This window comes from Echinops telfairi, unplaced genomic scaffold (genome assembly GCF_000313985.2).
Source record: "Echinops telfairi isolate 266 unplaced genomic scaffold, ASM31398v2 ScPeMD7_11;HRSCAF=52, whole genome shotgun sequence".
NCBI lineage: Eukaryota > Metazoa > Chordata > Mammalia > Afrosoricida > Tenrecidae > Echinops > Echinops telfairi.
The window spans coordinates 41,402,939-41,429,412 of NW_022103908.1; the positions used below are offsets into that span (position 1 = coordinate 41,402,939).

At 46.3% G+C, this 26,474-nt stretch overlaps 2 protein-coding genes and 1 non-coding gene across 4 annotated transcripts in view; all 3 read left to right on the forward strand.

The window, feature by feature from the left end:
• The window catches only part of POLR1B (RNA polymerase I subunit B), a 20,358-nt gene extending 7,718 nt beyond the window's left edge, over positions 1-12,640 (forward strand). Inside the window, exons 7-15 of the mRNA XM_004707935.2 lie at positions 627-798; positions 2,336-2,507; positions 3,187-3,468; positions 4,521-4,654; positions 8,318-8,488; positions 9,065-9,221; positions 9,641-9,837; positions 10,362-10,615; positions 11,079-12,640. Coding sequence (XP_004707992.1) covers positions 627-798; positions 2,336-2,507; positions 3,187-3,468; positions 4,521-4,654; positions 8,318-8,488; positions 9,065-9,221; positions 9,641-9,837; positions 10,362-10,615; positions 11,079-11,961 — 2,422 coding nt within the window. The 3' untranslated portion in view covers positions 11,962-12,640. The remainder of the gene's footprint in view (positions 1-626; positions 799-2,335; positions 2,508-3,186; positions 3,469-4,520; positions 4,655-8,317; positions 8,489-9,064; positions 9,222-9,640; positions 9,838-10,361; positions 10,616-11,078) is intronic.
• Positions 12,641-16,795: 4,155 nt separating this feature from the next.
• On the forward strand, positions 16,796-16,959 carry LOC115868526. Its single transcript, XR_004045648.1, has one exon. It is a non-coding gene; the product is annotated as a U1 spliceosomal RNA (small nuclear RNA).
• A 2,529-nt stretch (positions 16,960-19,488) lies between these two features.
• CHCHD5 (coiled-coil-helix-coiled-coil-helix domain containing 5) lies at positions 19,489-23,151 on the forward strand. 2 transcript variants are annotated; one of them, XM_045287140.1, is made up of 4 exons: positions 19,489-19,672; positions 21,561-21,697; positions 21,776-21,941; positions 22,970-23,151. In XM_045287140.1, the coding sequence occupies exons 1-4, from the start codon at positions 19,604-19,606 to the stop codon at positions 22,991-22,993; spliced, it is 396 nt and encodes a 131-aa protein (XP_045143075.1). In that variant the 5' UTR covers positions 19,489-19,603; the 3' UTR covers positions 22,994-23,151. The 2 variants fall into 2 exon arrangements, with proteins under 2 accessions (XP_045143075.1, XP_045143076.1); XM_045287141.1 differs by having other exon boundaries at positions 19,584-19,672; positions 21,557-21,697.
• The last annotated feature ends 3,323 nt before the right edge of the window (positions 23,152-26,474 follow it).

A 26,474-nucleotide genomic window follows, 5' to 3' on the forward strand; every position in this document is an offset into this window, starting at 1 on the left:
CCCCCTTTCCCATGTCCCCCCGGAACTGTCAGTCCCGTTGTTTTCTCCTCCAGATTGTTCATCCAGCCTGTCCTATCCAGACAGGCCTGTCTTTCGTCTTTTTTTTTTGAAATATTTTCAACCTTGTAGGACAGCTGTAAAAATAGTACATTTTTTAGAACATTTACACTCACTGATTTTGAACCTTGTAGTATACCCCTTTATCGTTTCTCTCTACTTAAGCTTTATTTTTTCTGGAACCATTTGAGGTCAAGTTACAGGCATTGTGCCCTTTTATTTCGCCAAAGCCAAGGAGTCCCTGTGACAGACCCATTGTGTAATTACTGCCGAGACCCTGCCTTGCACCAGTGCTGTGCGGCACAACCGCCACTAACCATGTCGGCCACTAAGAAGCAGAATGTTTTATTTCCTTTCAGTTATTTAAATAGGTGCATGTCACTGTCATAAGTGAACCAGTAAGCTCATCTCTTTGGCTAACCTTGCCTGTAAAATTGTAAAAAGCCATTTTAAGAAAATGAATTAGGGTTATTTAAGTAAATGTGACTTGGGGGCCTTGGCCAATAGGTCATCAGGTGTTATATTAACCGCTTGATTATGTTTAAGTTTTATTCTTTCTGTTTTGACAGCCAGTGCATCTGTATCCACTTAAGTTCCAATACTGAAAAGTTCTACATGCTTTGTCTCATGACCCGGAAGCTCTTTGCTTTAGCCAAAGGCGAGTGTATGGAGGAGAATCCTGACAGCCTAATGAACCAAGAAGTCCTTACACCTGGCCAGCTCTTCCTGATGTTTCTGAAGGTCAGTGCATGTGGCTTTCACTTGGACCACCTGTGGAGAAGTGTGACTGGATCCAGCAGGGCTTCTTTTTTCCTCCTGTGTGCACGCTTATACTTTGTAGCTTGGCCTCCATGTGTGTTCTGTTTGCTTGTTTATTTAGCAGTAAGGGGCTTAATCAAAGATATTTATGTTGGGTTCTGTACTTTTACATAGTTTAAGTAAAGACACTATCCAATCTCGGTCTTTATCACATGAATGATAGAATGTTAATGCCTGTAAAGGTGCATACAAAGTTGATAAGGCACAAGAATGATTTTAAATCCAAGTTGGCTTTCATGCCATTTTGCATGTTCATCCTAAAAAGACTTAAACCTTTATGAGAGGTAGCACAGCAGGACAGAAATACGTAAAATAAAAACCTCAGGTAATTCCTTACATAGTTAGTAATTCTTTGTTACGTAAATGTTCCTTTTGTTTCTGTGTGCTCTGTCCATAAAATTAGCTTGAAGTTTTCCAGTTGACATTTTTCCCCATGAGAATTCAGTGAGAGAGCAGCAGTTGCACGTTCTTGGTAGGTCCAGTGGCCATGCGGGTGAAGGCTGGTTTAGGTTTCCCTTCCACTTCACACTGGATTGTGGGCTTCTAGACCCTGCAGTGTTACAGATGCATCTCAAGTAGCCAGGCCTTTCTTCAGAGAACAAAGGGAAATGTGTGACTTTTCCAAGAAATCCACTGCTTAAACATGTGTTGTCTTTTCCTTGTCACCAGTTCTAGTTAGGCTTCTAAACCTCTGGGTTGGAGCATGAAAGCAGTCGTGAGAAACTAGCCGACAGAGGCATGCTCTTCCAAAGTCCACCCTTCCACAAAGTGAGCCCTGGGGGTTGAGGTGTCCCACGTGGTCTTGCCACTTCCGAAGGCTGCTCCCCAAGAGTTGAGGGGGGGGGCGAGAAACTGACCTTTTATAATGAGGTAGACACCCCTCGACCTGTACCCTTGGTGTCGCCCCCTTTGTCACGGGCACTGTATGCTCGTCAGGTGAGCACAGTCTTAAAAGGTTGGTGAACGTCACAGCAAAGATTTGCCCTCTGTTGCTCTCTGCACCTACATGAGTCTAGGCTGTACATACAAGTCCAGTCACTGCGCAGACCCACATCCAAAAAGTACGGATCCCCCCAAAACGCGACTTAGTAGCAAAGCCTGACCTGAACTGTTACCAAACTTTTTCTAACTTAATTGTCCTACTTGGTGTGGCCATTGCCAGCACCTCAGTCCATCACGTGTATTAGGTATGGTTTATGCACCTATTAGTTTCTAAAGTCCAAAAAATTGTAATGCTGAAAAACCCTCAAGGGATTTTGGTGGTTCTTGTAATGCATTGCTCCCTGTAAATTGTAGACTTTTTAACTCAGTAGAACATGCTGTCCAGTAAAATGAGATATTTATCGTTTAGGTGTATGAATTAGTAAGCCCTTGCTATGGATTGTACAGAGAATGTGAGAGTAACTAGTAAATGTATGTCTTGTGCTTATTAAAACACTTGATGTTAATTTTATTTCAGGAAAAGATGGAAGCTTGGTTAGTATCTATTAAAATAGCGATAGACAAGAAGGCTCAGAAGACCAATGTATCCATAAACACTGAGAATTTGTTGAAGATTTTTAATCTGGGAACTGACCTTACAAAACCATTTGAGTATCTTCTTGCTACTGGGAATCTGCGTTCTAAAACAGGTGAAGGCAGGGAGGCTCCATTAGTTTGGTTTGGGGTTTTTTAGAAAATGTTTTCCCCTCCAAATTAGTGCTTTACATGTAAATTTCCTTCCAAGTGTCGATATGAAAGGCTTTCAACAAAGTGTTCTGTGTAGTTCCATTCTGCCGACCAGTGCATCCATTACGAGCCCCCCTTCTCAGTGCTAAGGAAAACTTGGGTCTCTGAGGGAGGAGGGTAACCTAGCAGGTTGTCCAGGAGACCTGCTCCAGAAAGCCATCCTTAACCAGCTACACCACAGTCACGTGGGGGCTCTTATAAAGTGATGATTAGAGGCCTAGGCTTTCTAGAGGAAAACTGATGTGGATTCTTTTTGGGCTACCAAATGTTACGTGATGCATCGTGGTGGATGGGTCCCTTTAATTTCTACCTGTTCCGTTGCTCGTATAAGGCTCTCCCACAAAGGAGGTGGAGGGAAAGTATGACCAGTAGGCTCTCCCTGTTTATGAAGGTGGGATTGCTTTGGTTTTGGCTAAGTTATGTCCACTCTCTCAAAACTAATGGGAAACTTTCTAAGGAGCCCATTCTGTGATCTATGAGAGCATTCTCAGGTTTTGTCCACTAACCAGAACCTTAAGTAAAAATAAGACTTTTTTTTTTTTTAAGTTTGACCGGTTTTTGAGTGACTTTTGTTTTATTAAGGTCTTGGCTTCCTGCAAGATTCTGGCCTGTGTGTTGTGGCTGACAAGCTGAACTTCATTCGCTATCTTTCCCATTTCCGCTGTGTGCACAGAGGAGCCAGCTTTGCCAAGATGAGGACTACCACAGTACGCAGGCTGCTGCCAGAGTCTTGGGGCTTCCTCTGCCCCGTGCACACCCCAGATGGGGAGCCCTGCGGCCTGATGAACCACTTAACTGCTGTGTGTGAGGTGGTCACGCAGTTTGTGTACACAACGTCTATCCCAGCTCTGCTCTGCAACTTGGGTGCGTGATGTTCAGCTATGTAGCAGCCTTACTCAGTTGTCCGTATTTTGTAACAGCCTCAAGCTGCTGAGTTACGCATCTTGGGGGGCGGGGGGGAGGGGTGGTGGTCAGCAGCTCATTCTTGTAAGAGTCGTTGGGGTTGGGCTGTTTTCCGGCCTTCTGTCTTGATATCAAAGCATTTGAAGCCGATGAATAGTTAATATTGCCGTAGTGTAGGTGCGATCATGTTACCTGTGGGGTTACTCTCCCTGCTTCTCTTGTGTGGCCCTTTACGTTTCTAAGTAGAAAGGAGTGTCAGATCCCAGGAAGACCTTGAAGAGGTGTTCTGCCTGTCTCCTGATCTCCTCAGGTGCATAGGCTCTTTTCCTGGTAGCATTGCAGCTGCCATCTGCTTTCGATGGAACATTATCTTTTCATTCTTCTTCAGGGTTGGATCCTTGATTTTGAGAACTTCTACCAATTCGTGCTTGGCCTCTGTAGAGGGAGCCCAAGAGGAAGTAATCCAAAATACTCAGGGTCCAGAGGGTGGGATAACTCTAATCTGTAGTTTGCCCTCCATAAGGAAAAGAACACTTTTGTTTTCACCAGTAATTGGAAATGCCAAAGTTCAAGAAAGGAGAAGAGAAATAGGTAGATATGTGGAAAAAATAGCCCTTGGCAGAAGAAGCGGGCAGGGGTGTGGGGTGGAGTGTTATTTGCTTTGGCACCAGGAAGAAGACAGAGTGGAGCATTTAAATAACGTGATTGGTCTGATCATATTAGGTGGTAGAAGAAACACCGATCAGGCGATTGTCAGTCTTTGATATTCATGGTCACGGAGGGGAATTCTTTTCTATTAATTATATTTTTTGAGCAGACTAATATGTTTACAGGGCTCAGATATTCAAATATAAGATAAGCGGTGGGAAGCTTCCCTTATATCCCTGCCCCAGCTCTCCCTGCTTCAGGCGATCCGTGTCACTAGTTCCTCGGGTATCCTTGAAGAGAAGACGTGAACTGACACAGGAAAATGTGGGAGGAAGCATTTGATGCAGTTCTTTCGCCTTCATTAGGGATGACGCCGGTGGATGGGGCTCCGCAACGACCGTACAGTGAATGCTACCCTGTCCTGTTGGATGGCGTCGTGGTGGGCTGGGTGGAGCAAGAGCTCGCCCCTGCCATTGCCAAGTCGCTCCGGAACTTTAAGGTAATCTTGAGTAATTGAGAAGTGCTCTGTCCCTTCCTCCTAGGCCTTCTCTCTTTTTCTAGGAGAAATCTGTAGTTCATACTCTGCTCTAGGATTTTTGTTGTTGTTTTAAAAATAGTTCTACTTTGTGATTTTACTCACTAAAAAATGTTCAAATGGTACAGGCCTACCTAGGAAATGTTGTGGATTTGGTTCCAGACCACCTCGAAAAGGCGGTATCGCGATAAAGCAAGTCATGTGACGTGTGTGTGTTTTCTATTACATATAAAGGCTATTAATATGCAGTAAAATCAAACTCAATATCTTCCAATCAATTTCAACCCTTAGTGACCAATAATGGAATAGCACTGTGGAAAATTCTAATGGAAAAAAAAAAGAAAAATTCTAATTATGAGAAAAATACATCAATAAACTTGGTCAACACCAGGTTCCTTTAGACTTTGATTATGATAAAATCATGCAATATCTGGAAGCACAATAGAGCAAAGCCCAGTAGGATGAGGTGTGCTCACACAGAGAGCTCCCCCTGTGCCCACTACCCAGATCCTCCCATTGTTATATGTCACTCCCTTGGCTTGCCACTTGTATGCTTTCTATGAATATATTCCCATTTTTGTCTGTGAATTATGAATATTTTGGATGAGGTAGTATATGCGCCATAACAATATTTTTACATGATGTGTTATTCATATACACTTACACAAATATTTGATGTAACTACTTCTAAGGACCCTGGTGGGGTAGTGGTTATGCATTGGGCTGGTAACTGCGAGGTCAGCAGTTTGAAACCACCAGCCACTTGAGAGAGAAAGAGGAGGCTTTCTACTCCCATAAATAAGGTTTACGGTCTCGGAAATTCACAGGGGCAATTCCAGGCTGGCATAGTAGGTTACACCTTGGACTGCTAACCACGGGTCAGCAGTTCACAACCACCAGCCACTTCACACTTGTAAAGATTTATAGTCTCAGAAACATCCACAGGGGCAGGTCTACTGCCCTATAGCATCACTATGGATCAGAACCAACTCAGTGGCGGTGAGTTTGGCTTTTTGAGGTTTTAAGATGCTTCATGATGAGGTTTTTGGGACATCTCAATGTCAACTTGCCCCATTTCTGGTAATGTTAACCTCGATCACTTAGTGTTCTTTACTTCAGTCTACTGCAAAGTCACTGTGTTTTTCTCTTCGCAAAAGTAACGTGAAGTTCAAAGAGTGTGAATGCTCTTCAGATTAGTCCCTCATCAGACTTTCACTCACCGGGTGATGCATTCTTTGCTAAGTGATCCCTATCCATTGCTGATTCTTTTATACACATAAAGACTGCTTAATTAAAATACAAATAGTACATTATGATGTGAGCTTTTAAAACAAATGTACTGAGTGATAGGAAACTGATGGTGGCATTTATAAAACCTGAGCAAAGGTTTGGAAATGTTAACGAAGATTTTCTTTTCCCTAAATGCTCTGGGTTTAGATAGCTTTATGAACTTATTTCTTGAAAACTTCTGACAAACAGTAGTACCCATTCCTTATAGTCTATTCCATTGACCGAATAAATATAGCAAAAATATGATACTGTGATGTGGCAATCATTGCTGGATTAAGTATTAATACGATGGTGCAGGTAGTTCATAATCCTGGCATCGTTCTGTGTGTGTTCGCTGCTCTTCTATATTATAGAGCTTTCTTTCGCTTCCATTTACGTATTGACTCATTTCTTATATCAGCATAGGTTTATAGGTGCTCATTTCCTAAGTGGTCTGTTATGATCATTTGTTTGGACACTCAAAGGTGTGTCAGATGAGGCTGGGGGAACCCTTCATGGCTGGCACCTTGTTGTGTTTGTTGACTTACTGTATGTCCAATCATTCTGTGAATGCTGCCTTGCCTTCTGCCACAGATGTTCCTGGCTCGTCATGGACCTTCCCAATTCAGCCCCAAATCAGCCAGTTCTTCAAAGGGATTGCCTTCATTCCCTTTCCTGTGGGGTGTGCGGCGCCATAGAAACTGGGGGATAGGACATTGCTGTTGGTGCGCTTTTGCTTCTAAGCCCTTCCAGCTGATACACATCACACGTATTCACCATGTGCGTATGTTTAAAGCCATGAGTTCGTATTGAAACCACCAACTTCAGCCCAACACCAAAGTTGCTTTACTCCTTTCTTGCCCATGTTTGTGACTCCCTTCTCCAGCTGTTAGCACCAACAAAGTTGCTGTGACTCAATCTTCAACAACAGAGGGGTTTCACAATTGATAACCCAGACCACTGTGAATAAATTTTAAGCTGCACTTTAATAATTGTTTGCAAATCTTTTGTGGGTGAATCAGGATACTGTGATACTCAAGCTAATTTTCCTTTTCTGCTTTAGCGTGGTTATATTCATTCCGATTAGATGTTTATTTTGCATCTTTTTTCCCCTCCCTCATCTTTATTGAGTTTGAAGCTTTAGCGTGGTTCAGAAAGGTACACTGAATGAAGTGTCTCTTCTCTTTACCCTCACCCTCATACATGACCAGTTTCCGTTTCTCATCTTTCTGTGTATGTTTGTAAGCATAATCAAGATAGGCGTTTTGAGTTAGTTAATTGTGCCAGCCTGGCCGATAATCACATGTGGTGCTGGTTGAAAGGCGGAGCGATAAATGGGTGGTGAAGCCTCGCCTTTCTAGTTCTCGGGTCTCTTGTTTTGTGATGGTTGCATCGGGTGCAGCTGCCTTAGCAGTTCCCTGCTTCAGCTTGCAAGATGGATTTCGTACAAGACATCCCCAAGGAGAAGCCGCATGGATCTATCCCGATGCAGCCCTGGGTGCTGGAGCAGCCATGTGGAGACCCCTGCCAGTGCTGAGATGCTTACATGTTCACTGACTCAGCTTTCCTCCTGCAGTCGGCGTCATTGCCTCTGTTTTGTGAGGTGGAGGACTTTGTGGACTGGTGTTGGATAAATGGGTTAATGTTGGACTTGTGGGCTTGGGCAGCATTGGGTTGGGATGTTTTCGTGATGCACATTTTCTTTGCGTAAAACTCTCTCTTATACGTGAGTTGCTGTGGATTTATTTCTCCAAAGTACCCAGACTAATACACGTTTAGTCTATTTCTGCCTCTTTCTTACTGAGGAGGTAGCATTTTCTTTTGTAGTTTTCTCTAGTTGCTAAAGATATCCTGAAAGTCACTGCATCTCCGTTCATGAGATCTTTCTCGTTCTTTTTTAAGTGTACCGTTCACAAAGTTGTGTAACCATCACCACTTCTTTCCGGGCCGTTTTCATCCCTCACAGAGAGCCCTCATAGCCAATAGTAGTCAGATCCAGTGGCATCTCAATGGCTTTGATTGGCAGTTATTCCTGATGGTGGTGTGCATTTTTCCATGTGCTTACTGGCCATTTGCTTATCCTCTCTAGAGAAATACCTATTGGCTCCTCCCCATCAAAGTTTAACTGTGTACTTTCTTTGTGGTGTTCAGCTCACCTTGTATTTTCCCTGGTTTTTTAGTTTGTTTCTATGCATTACTACTTTTGTTTCTTTTTTTTTTCCCCACCAAATTTGACCTTCCTCATTCTACTTGCCTTCATCTTCTGCACGAGGGGTGTAATATAGAGCAAATCACTCACTTTTTTTTCAAATAATTTTATTCACTCTTTATTGAAAATTTCTTCTTGTTGAAAAACAGGTGTTGAGAGAGAAAAGAATTCCTCCGTGGATGGAGGTGGCCCTTATCCCCATGACAGGAAAGCCCAGTCTCTACCCAGGACTGTTCCTTTTTACAACTCCTTGTAGACTGGTACGACCTGTGCAGAACTTGGAATTGGGCAAAGAAGAACTGATTGGAACCATGGAACAGGTACGTGGAGCAAGTGAGATGGGTGGATGGATGTACATGATCATAGAGGATGCAATGTTGACTTAACCATGGACTTTTTTTTTTTTGGTTATCATTGTTTTAATAATAATTAGGCATTTTGAAAGATAATCACAGTTTACTTTCTGCCTTAGTGACCAGCACTAAGCATTTGCGTCACTTGTTTTATCTCGTGAAACTTGAAAGGGAAGGTTAGTGCTCACATTGCCTCCTTTCCAACCTAATCTGGTTCTCAAAGCTGCTCTGCACCCAGCCGTGCCTCAGGTGCTGAGATGGGCACAGCTCATCAAGATATGACACATTACTAGGTCTTTGCCTGCGTCCTTGATGTTGCAGAGTTGTGGTCTTTGCGCATCTCTTCCCGGTTCCCCTTCACAATTGGACCAAGGTCGCTTAGAGTGAAATCGTGGCCGGGGATAATTCTGACCGAAGTTTCTTTGTGGATCTCTTCTGTGTCCGTGATGCTAATGAGGTGTCCAGCCTAGAGAAGGAGTAGAGTTACATGTCAGCAGTCAGATGTTTTGTGTCTTGATCTTCCTCGTCTTTCATCCTCTCCAGCTCTTCATGAACATTGCTATTTTTGAGGATGAGGTTTTCGCCAGAGTTACCACACACCAGGAGCTCTTCCCTCACAGCCTGCTGAGTGTGATTGCCAACTTCATCCCTTTCTCTGATCACAACCAGAGTCCCCGGAACATGTACCAGTGTCAGATGGGTAAGGCGGGAAGGAGGTGATTACCCCTAAAGAAGGGAAGCATCTGTAGCTCCTTATTTTGGAGTGAGTTCAGACGTATCCAGAAGTTGAGAGAGATGAGCTTGACACATAGATATATGGATTTTTGTAAAATGATTTTTAAAAAAGAAGTTGAGAGAAAATACATAGAGCCCCCATAAATCCTTGAAATGTGGTTTCACTTACTGTTAACATTTTGGCCCCCCTACTCTTCATGTTTCCGTTTGAAGGTGAGTTGCTGGCATGATGCCTGTTTATCCCAAAGATTTCCGTGTACAGTTCTTAAGAACAAGGCTCTTCACTTGTATTACTGTAGTTACCAAAGTCATAAAGCATTGCCTTTATACAATCAAGGAAGCTCTCCCGAAAGTGCTACCGTGGCTTTTCTTCTCCTTCTGTAGGTAAGCAAACTATGGGCTTTCCACTTCTTACCTATCGAGACCGATCTGATAATAAACTGTACCGTCTTCAGACTCCACAGAGCCCTCTAGTGAGGCCTTACATGTATGATTACTATGACATGGATAACTATCCAATCGGGACCAATGCCATAGTCGCTGTCATCTCGTACACTGGCTATGATATGGAAGATGCCATGGTGAGTCCTTGCAGGAGATGTGACTGCTCTGTCCCTTATTTTCAAGTTTGTTTCTATGCTGTGAGATCATTTGAGGATTTCTGTTTCCCTGAGTGCCGTTACATGGCTCGTTCCTGGTCTGGGGTGAAATTGGGTAACATTAAAGGAGCTAAATTAAGTATGTAAACTGCTGGTGACCTGCAGTTAGAGTGAGCATAGTAAGTAAAGTTTGAATGGCACTGAAGCCGTGTAGGAGCCCTGGTGGGGTAATGGGTTGTACAGAGGTTCGAACCCACCAGCTGCTCCGTGGAAGAAAGCTGAGCCTATCTGCTCCCTTAAAGGTTTACAGTCTCTGAACTCAAAGGGGTAGTTCGGTAGGCTTCTATAGGGAACTGTGAGCAGTCTTAGGTACATCTACCTTTCATATTTATGCATAATTAGTGAAAGATTTTCTAAAGTGTTACTGTCCCACCCAGCTTCTGTTTTTAAAGAGACTCCCTGTGGTTGCAGTCTCTTAATGAGTGGATGGTTCTTTGCCGTTACAGATTGTAAATAAAGCCTCTTGGGAACGAGGCTTTGCCCATGGAAGTGTATACAAGTCTGAGTTCATAGATCTCACTGAAAAAATTAAACAAGGAGACGATAGCCTGGTGTTTGGGGTCAAGGCTGGTGATCCACGGGTTTTGCAGAAACTAGATGAGGATGGGTTGCCGTTTATTGGAGCACGGTTGCAGTATGGAGACCCCTATTACAGCTACGTCAACCTCAACACCGGGGAAAGCTTCGTGGTGTACTACAAGTGAGTATGGGTGCTCCAAGTGGAGCTGCTACAGACCCATGAAAACCCCTCCCCTCACAGGAGCATGGTGGGCGAAGCAGGTGGCAGTTCAGTCACTGTCAGCGTGAATGTCATTGCTTAAATGAGACTGAAAAGTCTTGTGTAGCGTCCCTTACTTGGTGTATGAGTAGTCCTTCTGTGGCTTACTTTCAACCAGGTTCTTCAGACCGACGTCTTTCTCCTGCATGCCGTAGGGATGTCTCCTAGCTAACATGTTGGGTGCATGGTGGCTCTTACTAAAAATAAAATTTTATTGTCAATTACTGCACAAAATCACATTCAAGCACAGATCTTCATAATAGTGCTTTGGTTTGCCTGGGTTCAAGACTTGAAGAAAGAGCCTGTATTTTCAAATAAAGCACTAACGATAACAGTATCTCTCGGCTTAAACCCAGCATGACCTTTTGCATGTGTCTTTCCCCAGGAGTAAAGAACACTGTGTGGTGGACAACATCAAGGTGTGCAGTAATGACTCGGGGAGTGGGAAGTTCAAGTGTGTGTGCATCACCATGCGAGTCCCGCGCAACCCCACCATTGGAGATAAGTTCGCCAGCCGGCACGGGCAGAAGGGCATCTTAAGCAGGTTGTGGCCCACTGAGGACATGCCCTTCACTGAGAGTGGGATGGTCCCCGACATCCTGTTCAATCCGCACGGGTTCCCGTCCCGCATGACTATCGGCATGCTGATTGAGAGCATGGCTGGGAAGTCGGCGGCCCTGCACGGCCTCTGCCATGACGCCACCCCCTTCATCTTTTCGGAGGAGAACTCAGCCCTAGAATACTTCGGTGAGATGCTGAAGGCCGGGGGCTACAACTTCTATGGCACCGAGAGATTATACAGCGGCATCAGCGGGCTGGAGTTGGAGGCTGACATTTTCATCGGTGTGGTTTATTATCAGCGCCTGCGACATATGGTCTCCGACAAGTTTCAGGTCCGAACCACCGGAGCCAGAGACAAAGTCACCAACCAGCCTATCGGGGGAAGGAACGTCCAGGGTGGGATCCGTTTTGGGGAGATGGAGCGAGATGCGCTTCTGGCACACGGTACCTCCTTCCTCCTCCACGACCGGCTCTTCAACTGTTCGGACCGTTCGGTGGCGCACGTGTGTGTCCAGTGCGGTAGCCTGCTCTCCCCACTGCTGGAGAAGCCGCCCCCTTCCTGGTCCACCACGCGCAATAGGAAATACAATTGCACCCTCTGTAACCGCAGTGACTCCATTGACACAGTTTCCGTGCCTTACGTTTTTCGCTACTTTGTAGCTGAACTGGCAGCAATGAACATCAAGGTGAAGTTGGACATTGTTTAACTTGACGCCGGCCTTTTCTTTTTTAAGAGATGCATCCATTAAGGTGTAAGTTTGATTTGGGGACGGTAGCCGTTTATTTTGGATACTCGATCCTTTTCAGAGGTGTTAGTGCTCTGGATCAAGACTTTGGCAACTGACAGTTCCAGGCTTCTGAGTCTGGTATAAACGGGTCAGCTCGTTTTCAAGTAGATTCCAAAGAATGCCTGGGTGGCGCAAACAGCTAAGCAATTGGCTACAAGCTGAAAGGTTGGCAGTTCAAAGCTGCCCAGAGGCACCTTGGAAAACAGGTATGGCGATCTCTTTCTAAGAGAAAATCGAGCTGTTCCGCTGTGTGTCTTAGGGGACACTGTGAATCCAGACTCGCACAAAGGCCACTAACAACAATGCTGATGCACAGGAATTAGAGTCCATTGAATCAGTGCGTTTGTTTTGAAAAAGACTTGTCATCTTTTAAGATGGTGATGGATAAACAGAAAGCTCTGTTTCCCAACCAGCCCTCTCAGGTTCCCTGCCCCTGGGCATGGCTTTCACGTGTTTGTTCACCTCTGGAGAGCAAAGTGGTCATGCAGAAAGAGGCACAAGACAAACGACATGTGGTTTGATAGCCGTTGTGTCCACATGAAAGAAAGAAAATAGTATTCTCACATAATAAATGTCTTCCCAACGTGTATATTTTAAATCTATTGAGATCTTTTATATGCCTTCCCCCCCCCCCCATAATCCAGTATTTTATGTGTAATCTGTTCAATGCATGGCTTTTTCCTGTTTATATAGTGAGCAGCTTCTGTGCCAGTTTATAGTGTTGCTTCTGTTTGTTTCTATTGTGTGTGTGTGTATTGTGTGGATGTACTGCAGTGGATGTTTGAGCAATACACATACACACTTTTTTAAAAACCATTTTATTGGGGACTCGTACAACCCTTATCACAATCCATACATCCATCCATTGTGTCAAGCACATTAGTACATTTGCTGCCATCATTCTCAAAACATTTGCTTTCTACTCGAGCCCCTGATATCAGCTCATTGTTCCCCTCCCTGCCCTCTCCCCCCTCCCTCATGAACCCTTGATAATTTATAAATTATTATTATTTTGCCATATCTTACACTGTCTGATGCCTCCCGTCACCCACTTTTCTGTTGTCCATCCTCCAGGGCGGAGGCTATGTGTAGAACCTTGTAATCGGTTCACACACACACTTTTTAAACTATTATAAGCCATGTCAGCACGCCTTTTTGTGGCCCTGTATACCCATATACAAGAATCAGGTGCTCTTTGATGGTAAGCATTTCCCTAACATAATCCCCGAGTCTCTGACATTAAGTGGTTGGTGTCACTGATTTTAGAAGTAGACTGAGAAACATCTATCCAAGATACATTCTAACTTTTCTCCATGAAGCAGGTTAAGAAAATACCTTGAATCTATTATTAGCTTGCCCTTCTTCCTGCTGTAACCTTGTTGAAACCCAACTCCAGATTTCAGTTCTCCGTCCACCTCTTCATCCCACAGCTGAGGTCTGTTCATTCTCTTAGCTCCTTTTCTAGAAGTCTTAGGAACAATGGACGTGACATAGAGGTATATTGGGGTTGGCTTTTTGGTTGATTTGCTTGCTGTTTTAATATCTTCATTTGAATTACATCCTCATAGTTAGGAAATTCACATCGGGACAGTCCACAGAGGAGCTTTGAGTTTCATCCATTTTCTATCTGTGTGCTAGTTTGTGTACTATTGGCTATTAGTCCCCGACGGATGTAGTCAGCGTGGCAAGGATGCAGAACTGTGCCATCGCTTCTGGGCTCTGCAGCGCTTTCCCTTCATAGCCACTCCTGTAAGCCCTGGCAACTCCTCACTTGTTTATGGTCTCAAATTTTGATCGTTTAAGATTATTATGTAAAGGGAATCATATGTGGCTTTCTTGTAAAGTACAGTTTCACTTTTTCACAACAGTTCTCTTGAGATCCAAGTTGCTGCGTGCATCAATAGTTTGTTCCTTCTTACTGCTATCTAGTATTTCGGGGACCAGGTGCTCCACAGCGGGCGTGGTCATCCACAGGTCTCTGCCGCTCTATGCAACGCTCGCCGCCTTGCCTCTCCCAGGCGCTCCACTGTGCCCCAGCATGTGCAGGCCCCCGCTCTGATTTGGTCCCTCTCCCTGAGTGGTGGCCCGGAAACCTCACCCAGAAGCCAGATTGTCTGCTCTCACGGATCAGTGTGGCACTGTTTCTCCGTGTCTGATCTGTTGTCTCACATGTCACCCAGGTTTGTTTGTTTGTTTTCCCTCTGTTTCTGTGAAGAGGTGTCAGCTTCTCTTACCACACCTTGGCTGGAAAAGGCAAAGCCACTTTGCAGGGTGATATTTGGTTTGTTTTTGAGGATTTCTTTAAATGAATCGCAGAGTAGTGTACTTTGCGAAATTTATTTCCCAAAAACATTGTTAAAGCTAAAAATATTGCTTATTGAAAATTATTTTTTCGTGAAGAACATGTTAAAAATTTGGATATATATTTGATAACATCCAGCCAGAAATGAAATTATTTTTCCTCATGTGTGAGGGGTGGGCTAGACTGGGCTGTCTAGAGAACTATGCAGTGATACTGGTCTGCGTACAAGAAAGAACTTGGTATCAAGAGGCAACTTTACATCCATAAGGCACCCGGCCCAATCAGTCCACAGTCCAATGGTGGTAGGCCCTCTTCAGACACACAGACCTGCAGGCTGATGACGCAGAAAGGGGAGGCGGGGAGCAGGGAGATCACAGGCTGGAGAGTGCAGTGTCAAATGGATCCAAGGTCAGGGAAGCCAGGCAGGGCACAGACAGCTGTCAGTCGCGTGGCCCGCCCCCATGGGACTACCCCTGGAGGCAGACAGAGTCCCAGCGAGGAAGAGGAGAGTGAAGTGGCAGAGGCATTTCTTACAAAGAAGGCTACAGCTCCAAGAAGGTGCCCCCAAGCTACCACTTGGTTGGCAGGTTTGGCTCCACGCACAGCCCAGTAGAGTTGGCATCAAATCATCCAACTACCACAAAGGGGCTTCAAAAGGTTCATGGAAAGAACTCCCATTTTCCCATGAATTTCTTGAGTCCTGTACAACCCTTCGGCATGGGCATTCTGGTGTTGTGTGTTCTGGGGGAACAAAAGGACCCATACTCACTGCGCCCAGCTCCTTCGCGCATGGTGAGGACACGTGAAAACAGGTCAGACCACCCCAACTGCCTTGTCTTTTCCAGCATGGTTTGTACAGAAATACTGAAACCAAAAGGAAAGAATGTCTAGAATCCTGAAGGCTATGTTAAGTGTCCTGAAAGAATATGAGGAAATTCTGTGAGAAATAAACAAGGCTAGATGGGAAGAAAAGGGAAATGGGTTAAAGGTCAATTGGCAGTGAATTGACACCAGCAGAATCATAATTTTCAAAGTAAAATTCTCAATGGTATAAATTACAAGTGTGGGGGAAACCAGTCCCTCACAACTATGTCATGGGTCCAATAAGTGCAATCGCACAGTTAAAATATAAAGATTATAGCAAAGTCATAGAAAATGAGAGAAGAGAAGGTAAAATAAAGGAGGCAGACACATTTCATGGTAGCATGCTCACCTCAGCCCTTAATGGTCCATGTGGGGATACTGGAGGAAAGGGGCAGGAGAGTATTTCTGGCTAAGGCCCATATATACTTAGGGGCATGATTACAGGTAACCACACACATCACAGGGAGAGGCTGTACAATAGGCATACACATCACAGGAAGGGGAGGGACTAGGGGTATACCTGTGTCAAGATGGGTGGACCCTAGACAATACTGCAGCCTAACCTTGGTCACCCGTGAGTGGGCTTGATCTCCCTGGGCTCTCCTTCAGAAGCAATTTGGGAGAATAACCTGACTTGCTTTTGTTGACCTCCCAAGTGTAGCCATTTACCATGGGTAGCAAGCAGTTAAGTTTGGCATACATTTGGGGGAGACAACTTGGGAGAAATCTCTGTGTCCCACACAAGTAGTGGTCTTTATTTTCTCACAGCTCTTAAAAACTTACAAATAAAATCCACACCCTTCTTTGTCTACCTGATTGAGCAACTAGATTGTCAACTCTGTGAAATCTGCCCTGAAATCAAAATATGGCTGCCCGAGATCTAGAGGCCTAGGGTAGCCACGGGACGAGTTAATACGTTTCTTTTGTTTGTTTGTTTGTTTACAGTATCTAGTATTAGATTTTTTTTTAATGGCTGAACAATTTTTAAAATTGTCTAAAACAGCTCGGTACAAAGAAAGGTCGTAAGGAAACTGGCATGTCCTTTGGTTCTGATACCTGGACCTCCAGTTGATGTCCGTAGACTTCCAAAGAAACCGTCTGTGTTTCCGTGCTTTGCTGCGAGCCCCGTGATTTCAGATGTCAGAAATAGAGTGTTATGTTTCCACACACAGTACATAGCAGTGTTCTCATGCTATCCTTCAAGAAAGATTTGACCCTTGTCAGAACTGAACTCCAATAAAACAAGAATCAGTATGGGAGCCTAGCACAGAAGCAGCTGGGAGAGCATAGGCATCCTGGCTCTTATTCTCTGGCCTCACTGGGGGTATAGTGGGTTGGGTTGGGTTACTAACTATAAGGTCAGCAGTTCAAAGCCACCAGCTGCTACAGGGGAGAAAGATGAAATTTTCTGCTCCTATAAAGATTTCGTTTCTGAATTAAAAACATTTTTTTAAAGATTTAGTTTCTGAATCCCAAGGGGTGCGGGGAGGGGTTCTAATGAGTCGCTAGTTGCTCATTTGGAATAGATTTGATGGCAAAGAGCTACTTCACCAAGCAGAACATCCTTTTCTAGAGACTGTTCTCTCCATACTGACCTGGCAGGGGAGGTCCCATGATCACGAAGGTGGTTTTCCCAGGGCGAGGCTTATCCAATGCACTCCGGATGTGCTGACCCCTGCGAGTTCCCAAATGCGGGGAAACTCGACTGCATAATTTGTGGTAGTGGGGGACTGCGTTTGCGCTCTCCCCTGAAAAAAAGGGGGGAAAAAAGATTGTTCTCTCCTGACAACTTGCCCAAAGTACACGAGATAAGAGTCTCGCTATACTCACTTCTAAGGAGCATTCTAGCTGTACTTCTTCCAAGTCAGATTTGCTTGTTCTTCTGGCAGTCCACAGTACTTTTAATATTCTTCTCCAACACGATAATTCAAATGCTTAATTCACCACTCCACACAGTGCATATCAAGAGTTGAATAAACAGGAGTTCTTATCACCGACATCTTTATTATCATCACTCCTACAATGAAGGCATGCACAACAGGGGGGGCGGTGAAATACTCTGAGTTCCTTTATTGTGCCAACCTGGCCGATACACACATGTGGAATTAATTGAAGGGCAGAGGGATAAATGGCTCGGTGAGCCTCGCCTTTCTAGTTCTCGGGTCTCTTGCTTTGTGATGGTCGCACCAGGATCCAGCTGCCTTAGCAGTTCCCTGCTTCAGCTTGCAAGGCTGACTTCCTGTGAGACATCCCCAAGGAGAAGCCACATGGATTTACCCCGATGCAGCCCTGGGTGCTGGAGCAGCAGTGTGGAGACCCCTGCCAGTGCTGAGATGTTTACACATTCACTGACTCGACTTTCCTCCTGCAGTCGGCATCATTGCGTCTGTTTTGCGAGACGGAAGAGGGCTTTGTGGCTTGGTGTTAGACATATGGGTTAATGGGTTAATGTTGGACTTGTGGGCTTGGGCAGCACTGGGTTGGGATATTTTCTTTTTTTTTTTTTTTTAATTTTTTATAGGCGGCTCAGTACCGCCGGACCCGACCCTCGCACCCAGCCCTGCCCGGACACTGCCCGCAGCGTGCACAGCCCGCTCCCGGCCATGGCCCCGGAAGCCAAGCCGGCTGGGATATTTTCTTGATGCACACTTAACCTTTGTATAAAACTCTCTTATACATGAGTTCTGTGGATTTGTTTCTCTAAAGTACCCAGACTAATACATACTCTGTAAGAATTTGAAACAGCTAACATGGTATATACTGTTTCTATATGCCAGGCCCTGTGCAAAGTGTATTACAAGTGCCATCGCATTGAATCATTGCCCTTCATGTGATTCTGCTCATCAGGCAAGTTTGAAGGGACACTAGGTTGGTGCGCTGGTTCTCAAACTGCACAGAATTCACCTGTGGAGTTTTGTAAACAAGGCCATTTCCTTGGTCACCATGTTCCTAATGTGCTGAGTCAGCACAGTGAGGAGGGATGGGGCAAAAACAATAATGGAAAACAAAACATTCCTGGGGTTTTCGAAGCCCCAGAGAGGAGTTACTATCTCTTCCTACAGTTCTTGAGGTTAAGCCCTGCTCCTCTTCTCCAGACAAACATACACTTAAAAGGTTTTGCTGGAAGAGGGGAGAACTGAAAAGCAAGCACCTTTTCTTTCCATTTCCATGGCTCTAAACCTGCTGGAATCTTTTGAGGGAGGTTCAGATGCCCCTGGGCAGTCATCAGGTGCCAACTGCCAACAAGGGTAGCTCTGGTTAGGGCCTCCTGCAGCAACTCTGAGTCAGAACTGAGCGTGCCAGCTTCACATGCACTATGGCTGCCTATGTGATGAGATGTCTCTGTCATCACTGCCAGTTTACACACCAGGGCAACCACACTCCAAGTGGTTCAGTCACCTGCTCAGTCCAATAGCCCTTGTCCCATTTAAACACTATGATTAACTGCGTTTCACACTCACTTTGGTTCAAGTCTGGGAAGCCCACTGAGTACTAGATCACAGGACTACTTGCTGCTCTTCACTGATCACGAAATACCTGTGCCAGTGTCCAGCCTCACAGCATAATCCAGACAAGTCTGGAATAGCTTCACACTTTTGAAAAGTAGGCTGCCAGGGCAATCGATGTTGTACTTGCTAGTCCTGGAAAGTGTGTGGGGGTGGGGAGGAGAGGACACTAGCAACATTACATACCAGAACCTTGCTGAATTCTGACACACATACTATTTTATTGACACCAGTAGAAATTACTGAAAGTCAATGATGTCTGGTGTAGGAGGCCCCATGGCAATGAAGCCAGGATTCATGCCTCTGTCCGTTCTGATTTTATTATCTATGCGAAAAGATGGGGGTCTCGACTGGGCATCCCAGACCTAGCTGCTGGGAGACGCTACATGGGTGTAGCTCTAGGGGTGACTCTAGCTCTGGCGAGCTGCGCGCGCACGGGCCAGGTTCCCGAGCGGACAGAGTGTGTGCAATGCCGACAGCGAGGAGCACGCGGCAGCAGGGATCGGGCTCCCAGACACCGCGGGGAGACCTGCCCCGAGACAGCAGCACGTTGAAGGGTCTCAACAAGGCCAGTCGCTCACGGACGGGTCCAGCCCAGAAAGCGGGAATGCGCAGAGCCACAGCCACCGCCACCGCCAGGGGGCCCCCTCGCTTCCGGGCGCCCGTACGCCTCACTTCCGATGACGAACTTCCGGCGAGCCCGGGGCACCGCAGGTGCAAGCCCGGAGTACGTCGGAAGAGAGAACGCAACGTACACCACTGGGATGTCGCCGTTACAGGTCCGGCAGCGAGAACGGCGCAGCCGTGAGGAAAACAGTCTGGAAAGGACTGAGGCGGCTGGCCCGCCCTCTGACCGGAACAAACGGGGCCGGTCGAACTGGGAGCGGCCATGACAGCCTGGCACCGGAAGAGGCGGGCCGCTCTTGCGACTGCTCACACGCTGTCCCGACCTCGAGATGTGAGTAGCGGGAGTGGTGCCCGGTACCCGCGCCGCGTCCCTTCTCCTTCCCCGCCCCTCGGACACTGTTGTGGACCCTGGGAAGAAGCACTGCCCTCCCTGTCCTCTGGGAGATTCACTCGTCGGCATTTAGCGTGGTCCCTCAGAAGCCCCAACTCTCCAGGTGTGGAGGCCCCGCCCTCTGCGGGATCAGGCTCCGCCCCTCGTCCTCTGATAACCGGAAGACCTCTAGGGCCAGTGCCCCTTACCCAAACTCCGTCCTCCGGACTCCCAGATCTAGTTTAGGCCCATCATCGTGCACTGCTAGGACCCCAGACTTTTTGTAAGACCTTAGAATTTCTGGATCCGCCCTCAGAACCCCACGTTCCTGTGCAGGGATCCCGAGACTATACCTTTTGGTAGTTTAAATCTGCCCAGGACTGCAGACATCACCTACCCCAGGGGTGTCAAACTCAATGAAAACGTGGCCCATTTGGTGCAACGGGCAAGATTCACGTGGGCCACATCACATTGACAAATTTTGTTAATTTATATTTTGAAGTGAGGATTCAGGAATATGGATAGAATAATTAAAACAATGTAATTGCTTTTATTTAAACATTTATTTTATTTAATGTATTTATAAAACTAAAATTATTCCTTTTTACCCAAAACTTGCCAGCGCTTACCTCCTACTAGTTTTCCAATATCTGGATTCAAAGACTGAGGACAGACGATCTTCGTTAGGCAGATAAATGTTCATCAATTAATCTTGATCTGTTTGCCGTTTTATTTAATTTCATGGACGAAGATAGTTGCTCACACAATGGCTTCCCTCCAAAAATGTTAACTAGCACTACGTATGATTCATAACAGCACCACCCAGAGTGCTCTTTTTAACCTTTTCGCTATTGGGATCTGTTTACATTACGTAACACTGAGAGTGGCAGACATATTGCTTCCAAAAGTCGCCGGAACTGAGCCAGCGCATTTATACGCATCCACAGGCCCCCAGGAAAGACACTGGGCCACGTGTATGCTTGTCTTCAGTAGTTAGAGGGTTAACAAGGGAATTATGTGTATGTTATTGCCTCAATCTCCCCTAAGCACTATTTTCTTTATAACATTTTTTTCTATTTTCATTTTATTTCAGAGCATCGCAAGCCACAAAAAATTACCCCGGGGGCCACATGCGGCTTGTGGGCTGCATGCGGCTTGTGGGCTGCCATTTTGACACCCCTGTCCTAAGTGATCCCACTTGGATTCCCAGATCCTGACCCCAAGAGCTCCTTCAAATATATTTAGGGCTCCCTAAACTCCAGCCAAACACTCTACCATCGAGTAGATGCTAACTCAGTGACCCTGTAGGACAGGGTGGAACTACCCCTGAGTTTCCAAGACTGCAGCTCTTTATGGGAGTAGAAAGCTTCATTTTTCTCTCACAGAGTGGCTAGTGGTGGTTTTGAACTACTGGCCTTGCAATTAGCAGCCCAACGCATAACCATTACACCACCAGGGCTCCTAGACACCTCTCCCCGCCCTAAAATTTCATGTCTTCTAGGGCCTCGAACCATTTCCCTCTGACCTCCAAATGTTCTCTAAAATGTCCCCAACATCCCACTCTACTGCTTCACTTGGCCCTTAGACTCAAGGTCCTTTGACTGGGGCCCCGGAAGGCTTGACTTAGATCAACCAGACTTCATTTTAGGACCCCTGTTATCTATCCATGTGTCTCCGGTCTACTCCATGAGGGCTCAGCCCTCACCTTTACACCTCTCTGGTCACATCTCAGCATCCTTTGGACTTCCAGGGCTGCCCAGGATTTCTATTCCTACCTCACACACAGATCAAGACTCTCCTTCACCCCTCCCCCTGGAGTGATCCTGGGCTTTCTCTGTTCCATAGGCAGGCGGCCCTGGAGGTCACAGCTCGCTACTGTGGCCGGGAGCTGGAACAGTATGGCCAGTGCGTGGCGGCCAAGCCTGAGTCATGGCAGAGGGACTGCCACCATCTCAAGATGAGCATTGCTCGTTGCACGTCCTCACAGTGAGTCTGGGTTGGGGGTGAGCAATGGAGTTGGGTTGGGGGTCGTCTCCCAGGTTCTGAAACATCCTTCCCCCACAGCCCAATCATCCGCCAGATCCGCCAAGTCTGTGCTGAGCCTTTCTTGGCCTTTGAGGAGTGTCTGCGCCAGAATGAGGCAGCTGTGGGCAACTGTTCAGAGCACATACGCCGCTTCCTTCAGTGCGCTGAGCAGGTGCAGCCTCCAAGTTCCCCTGCCACCGTGGAGGTAAGGGGAGGCTTGCCAGTCCACCACTTCCTCCCTGAATTCCCTCTGCCCGCTTCATCACCAACCCTTTTACCCTCCATCCGGTCCTTCACTAAACATCCAGGGCAGGATCCTCTCCTGCCCTGCCACAGAGTCTGCCATTACCCTCCACCAGCCAGTCTTCCAGTTGAGGGTGGTCCCGATACAGCTTGCCCTCACTAGGCTGGGGCCCTGAGATTTGGGCCTTCTCTAGTCTCTTTCCTGCCAAGTAGCAAACAAAAAGTTCTCATCTCAAGGAGCTCTAAGTGGCATAGAGGTTATGTATGGAGCTGCTGACCCCCAAAAGTTCTCATCAGAAAAGCATGCTCTAAAGACCTCGTGGAATATCTGTTTCATAGCTGACAACAACCTGATGTATAACATCACTGCCATTGAGTCGATGATGACTCATAGTGACCCCATAGGACAGGGTAGAACTGCCCCTGTGGGTTTCCGAGACTGTAACTTTACGGGAGTAGAAAGCCTCGTCTTTCTTCTGCTGCAGAGCAACTTTTGGTTTTGAGCCATAGACCTTTAGAGTCTCAAGTGGTGACCACTATGAGACCAGGCTTCTTAGCTGACAAAGTCTTACCCAAAATACTGAAGCCTCAACACTGCTGCTCCTTCTATGGTCTAGTTTTCTAGAATTGATTATCAATTGATATACTTTTATTCACTGGTCATCTGTCGCCTTCTTGCTGAAGTGTTTGCACCCCAGAATCAAGATCATTTGCCTCTTGAGTCCCCAGGGCCACTGGCAGTGCCCAGCCCACAGCAGGCCCGTAGAAAACATGGTGGCACAGTGCTAACCCTGCCCCTCTTAATGACAGCTCACCACGGCTGGTTGGCTTGTTCACATGGCAGGTGGCCCAGGTCGTCACCTGATGCTGTCTTGCTCTAGACTGGGCTGTGCAAGGGCAGGCACTGCTGTGCGCACACAGTCTCCCGGACACTGTGCCCAGAGTTGGGCACAGACGAGGCGCCAGATGATGGTGTTTTCTCCTCCACAGGCCCAGCCGCTTCCTGCCTCCTGAGGACTCACTGCAGGAAAGCTAGACATGAGTAACTAACCAAACTGGGTGCCACTGTCCCCACAAAAAGTGGTGGGGAGGACTCCTTGGTGCAGCTGGGCCCGGGACATGGGCCTAGCATTGTTGGCAATCAGGTCTTGCAATAAATATTTGGTGTGTCATCTTTGATTCTGTCTTTGGCACCTGAAGGGGCCCTAAGAAAGGCTGGCTGGCAAGAAACCCTGGGCCTCTGTTCCCCACTTTACCTGATGTGTTAAGAAAGGGCCTGGGTGGGGGCAGGCTGTCCCCTCTGTTCACCAAGGTTACAACTCATGCCCTTTTCTCTTGTTAACTCTGCCAGGCAACCATTTCCTGCCTCCTTTGAGCTCGTATGGTCAAAGGTCTTCTCGCCCTCTACTGTAGCACTCAGCAAACCTGTATCAAGTATTTACTTGGGGCTTCTCACTGCCATTGAGTCAATTCTGACAGCAACTGTCTCTATACCAGGTGAAAAGTAGACACAGGCTTTAGGCAGTCAAAGATTAAAATACTGGCTTTATTATTGAAAGCAGCTGGATCTCAGGATGTGGCTTAGGAGCAGGCTACCCTGGACTTCGGTCTTGGCTTCCTTTCTCCCAGAAGCCAACTCTGAGAACTTGAGTAGAGAAACTACGTTTGGGAAGCAAGTGTAGCAACACTGGCTAGCTAATGGAGAAGTGAGACAGAGAGAGGGAAGGGCATGATCAAGCCAGTTACCACTGTGGGCTGCAGGTTGATTCAAAAGCTTGGGGGCTCACCACCTGTGTGTGCTTACCCCCACCCCCACTCTGTCACTGAGGACTCTTTTCAGGGCATTGAAGGTCCACACTTCTTACCTGCCTCACATGCAGAGCAGGTGTACTGCTGCCTCAGAAGTGGGTGTGGTACAGTAACGGGTCACATTAGCTTCCAGGAGAGATCTCTGAGTTGATCTGAACAAGTGGCTGCTGTAGCTTCTTGATGTTTCTCAGGGTTACAGGCCCCATGAGCACGGCTGACTGATCACAGGCTCTCCAGCAAGGGCCAGCCCTAAAGAACAGAACAGCCGGCCAGTTTATCAGGGGAGAGATCTTGGAGGGCCAGGCTGCTGAGCCTGCCAGGCCCTGTGCTCAGATCTAGAATTCAAGCAAGCCACTCTTTCTCTTGAAGTAACCTCCAACCTCTGGAAAGTAAAGGTAATTTGTCAAAACTGATGGAATGGCCACTTGAAACCTAAGGTTTGTGCACTAGTTTTGAAAAATGAGTCTGGTTAATTGGAATGTGCCTTGGGGATTTGACCTCCCAGACACAGGGAGCTGTTCACTGACCCAGAGCAAGAGAGGGAAGATAAAGCAGTGCACTAGACCCTGATGGGTGTAGACTTGAGTGAAATGGAAAGTGGTGATCCGCAGGGGTAGAGGAGAAGATAAATCAAGGATCCAGGAAGGGGTGAGATGATAGAGGTGGGTCTGCTTGAAGAGTAGTTGAGACTGTGGGACACAAAGTGAACCATCTGAAATGTAAATTGGCAGCAAAGTTCAAAAAATGCCATCAAGTCGTTTCCAACCCACACCCTATCGGCCAGAGTAGGTTTCTGAGACTAAACCTTTACCTGCAGAGGTTTCTAATTGCTACCTTGTGGTTAGCGGCCCTTTGAGTTACATCACCTAAGTTCTAAGTGACAATTGAAAAAAGTAGGGCCAAGTGGAAGTCCTATGTAGTCTGTGTTGCAGGGGTTTTCTGGTGCCATTCGGGTACTTGAGAGGATTATGAGCAAGTGCTGGGGTCTCTGAAAAGGCTGCCTGGATTCTTACACCTTTCTGCGCCGTGCCTTCAGTTTCCATGGATGGTGATTCGAACCCTAGATTTCTGTTACGTTTTTTGCCAAGCCCACTCGTTTGAGTCCTTTTACTTGAATTGGCTTAAATGGATTTACATGTTTGATTAGAAGACTTGTGTGGCTGGCCACAAAAGGAAACCGAAACCAGAATTTAGAACAACTCTGGGCCTTTAAAGGAGCCCTGGTGGCGTAGTGGTTACCTGTTGAACAGCTAACTGCAAGGTCTGAATTTTGAAACCACAGCCACTCCTCAGGAGAAAAACAAGGTTTTCTGCTTCCATAAACAGTTCCAGTCGCAGAAACCCACAGGAGTAGTTCCTCCCTGTCCTGTAGGGTCACTATCAATCGGCATCAATGCGATGGCAGCGAGTTTGGTTTTGGTTAGGTCTAGGCCTTTCTTCCAGTAGGCTGGTCCAGCGTCCTCACGGTGGGTGGTCTCTGAGTTCCAGAGTGAAATGGAAACCTCAAGGACTTGAGTTTTCCTGTCACTTTTACCACATTGTATTAGTCAAAGCAGGTCGTGAAGCCAGTGCAGATGAAAGGGTCAGGGAGACCGACACCTTGGAGGGACCCCAAAGATGTTGTGGCCACACGTAAACTACCACAGAAACTCTTCCATGTTTTCTATTTTTTCTTGTGCCAGTTTTGATAAATTATGCATTTTTTAGAAATTCCTCGCATAAATTTCAAATGGCCACAAATCTGTTCATCATACTTTCCTTAGATTGTAGAGTGTATAGAGATAGCCCCCTTTCATTTTTCTCATTGGTTACTTGTGCCTTTTTTGGGGCGGTGGGGAACCAATCTTTTTATTCCGTTGATGTTTTCTTTTGTGTACTTGGTTAGAAACACCATGATAAATGGAGAAAATATTGAAATTGTCAAAGATTTCATTTTACTTAGATCCACAACCCATGCCCATGAAAGTAGCAGTCAAAAAACCAAAGGGCAAAATGCGTGGGGTGAATCTGTAGAACAGGTGATAGAAAGCAGAGATGTCACATTGAGGACTGAGCTGCTCTTGATCCAAGCCATGGTATTCTCCGTTGCCTTGTATGCATGCAAAACTGTAGTAACTAAGGAAGACTGGAGAAGAATTAGTGCCTTTGTATTAGGAAGTTGGTGAATATTACGTATACCATAAGCTGATGGAAGAACAAATAAAATGCTTGGACGAAGTACAGCCAGAATGCTCCTTAGCAGTTAGGCTACTGATATTTCATCTCAGGTACTTTGGACATATCATCAGGAAGGGACCAATCCCTGGAGAATAATATCATGCTTGGAAGAAGGTAAGCAATAAAGAGGAAGGCTGTCAATGAGATGGATTGACACAGTGTTTGCAACAACGGGCTCACAGCTGTGAGGGTAGTGGGGGACTGGGCAACTCTTCAGTAAGGGGCTACCACAACTATATTTTCTATGTGTTTGCTCACATGGCATCTAAGTTTCAGTGTCTGAACCAGGAGTATAATCCTACTCATTTTCATAGAGTGTTTTTGCTCATGTAGCATACCCAAACCAATTGAAGGACCTCTATTTTCCTTTCAGGAAATGGTGTTGCTGTGTGTGTGTGTGTGTGTGTGTGTGTGTGTGTGTGTGTGTGTCTGTAGGGGTGCAAACAGTAAAGCCCTTTGTGATGGATTT

What these genes read in the sequence shown, in the direction of transcription:
- CHCHD5 (XM_045287140.1), top strand. Translation starts at nt 19,604, where the DNA reads ATGACAGCCTGGCACCGGAAGAGGCGGGCCGCTCTTGCGACTGCTCAC. An exon ending in CGCTGTCCCGACCTCGAGAT is followed by an intron (nt 19,673 to 21,560) that starts GTGAGTAGCGGG and finishes TTCCATAGGCAG; the next exon opens with GCGGCCCTGGAGGTCACAGC. An exon ending in GCTCGTTGCACGTCCTCACA is followed by an intron (nt 21,698 to 21,775) that starts GTGAGTCTGGGT and finishes CTTCCCCCACAG; the next exon opens with CCCAATCATCCGCCAGATCC.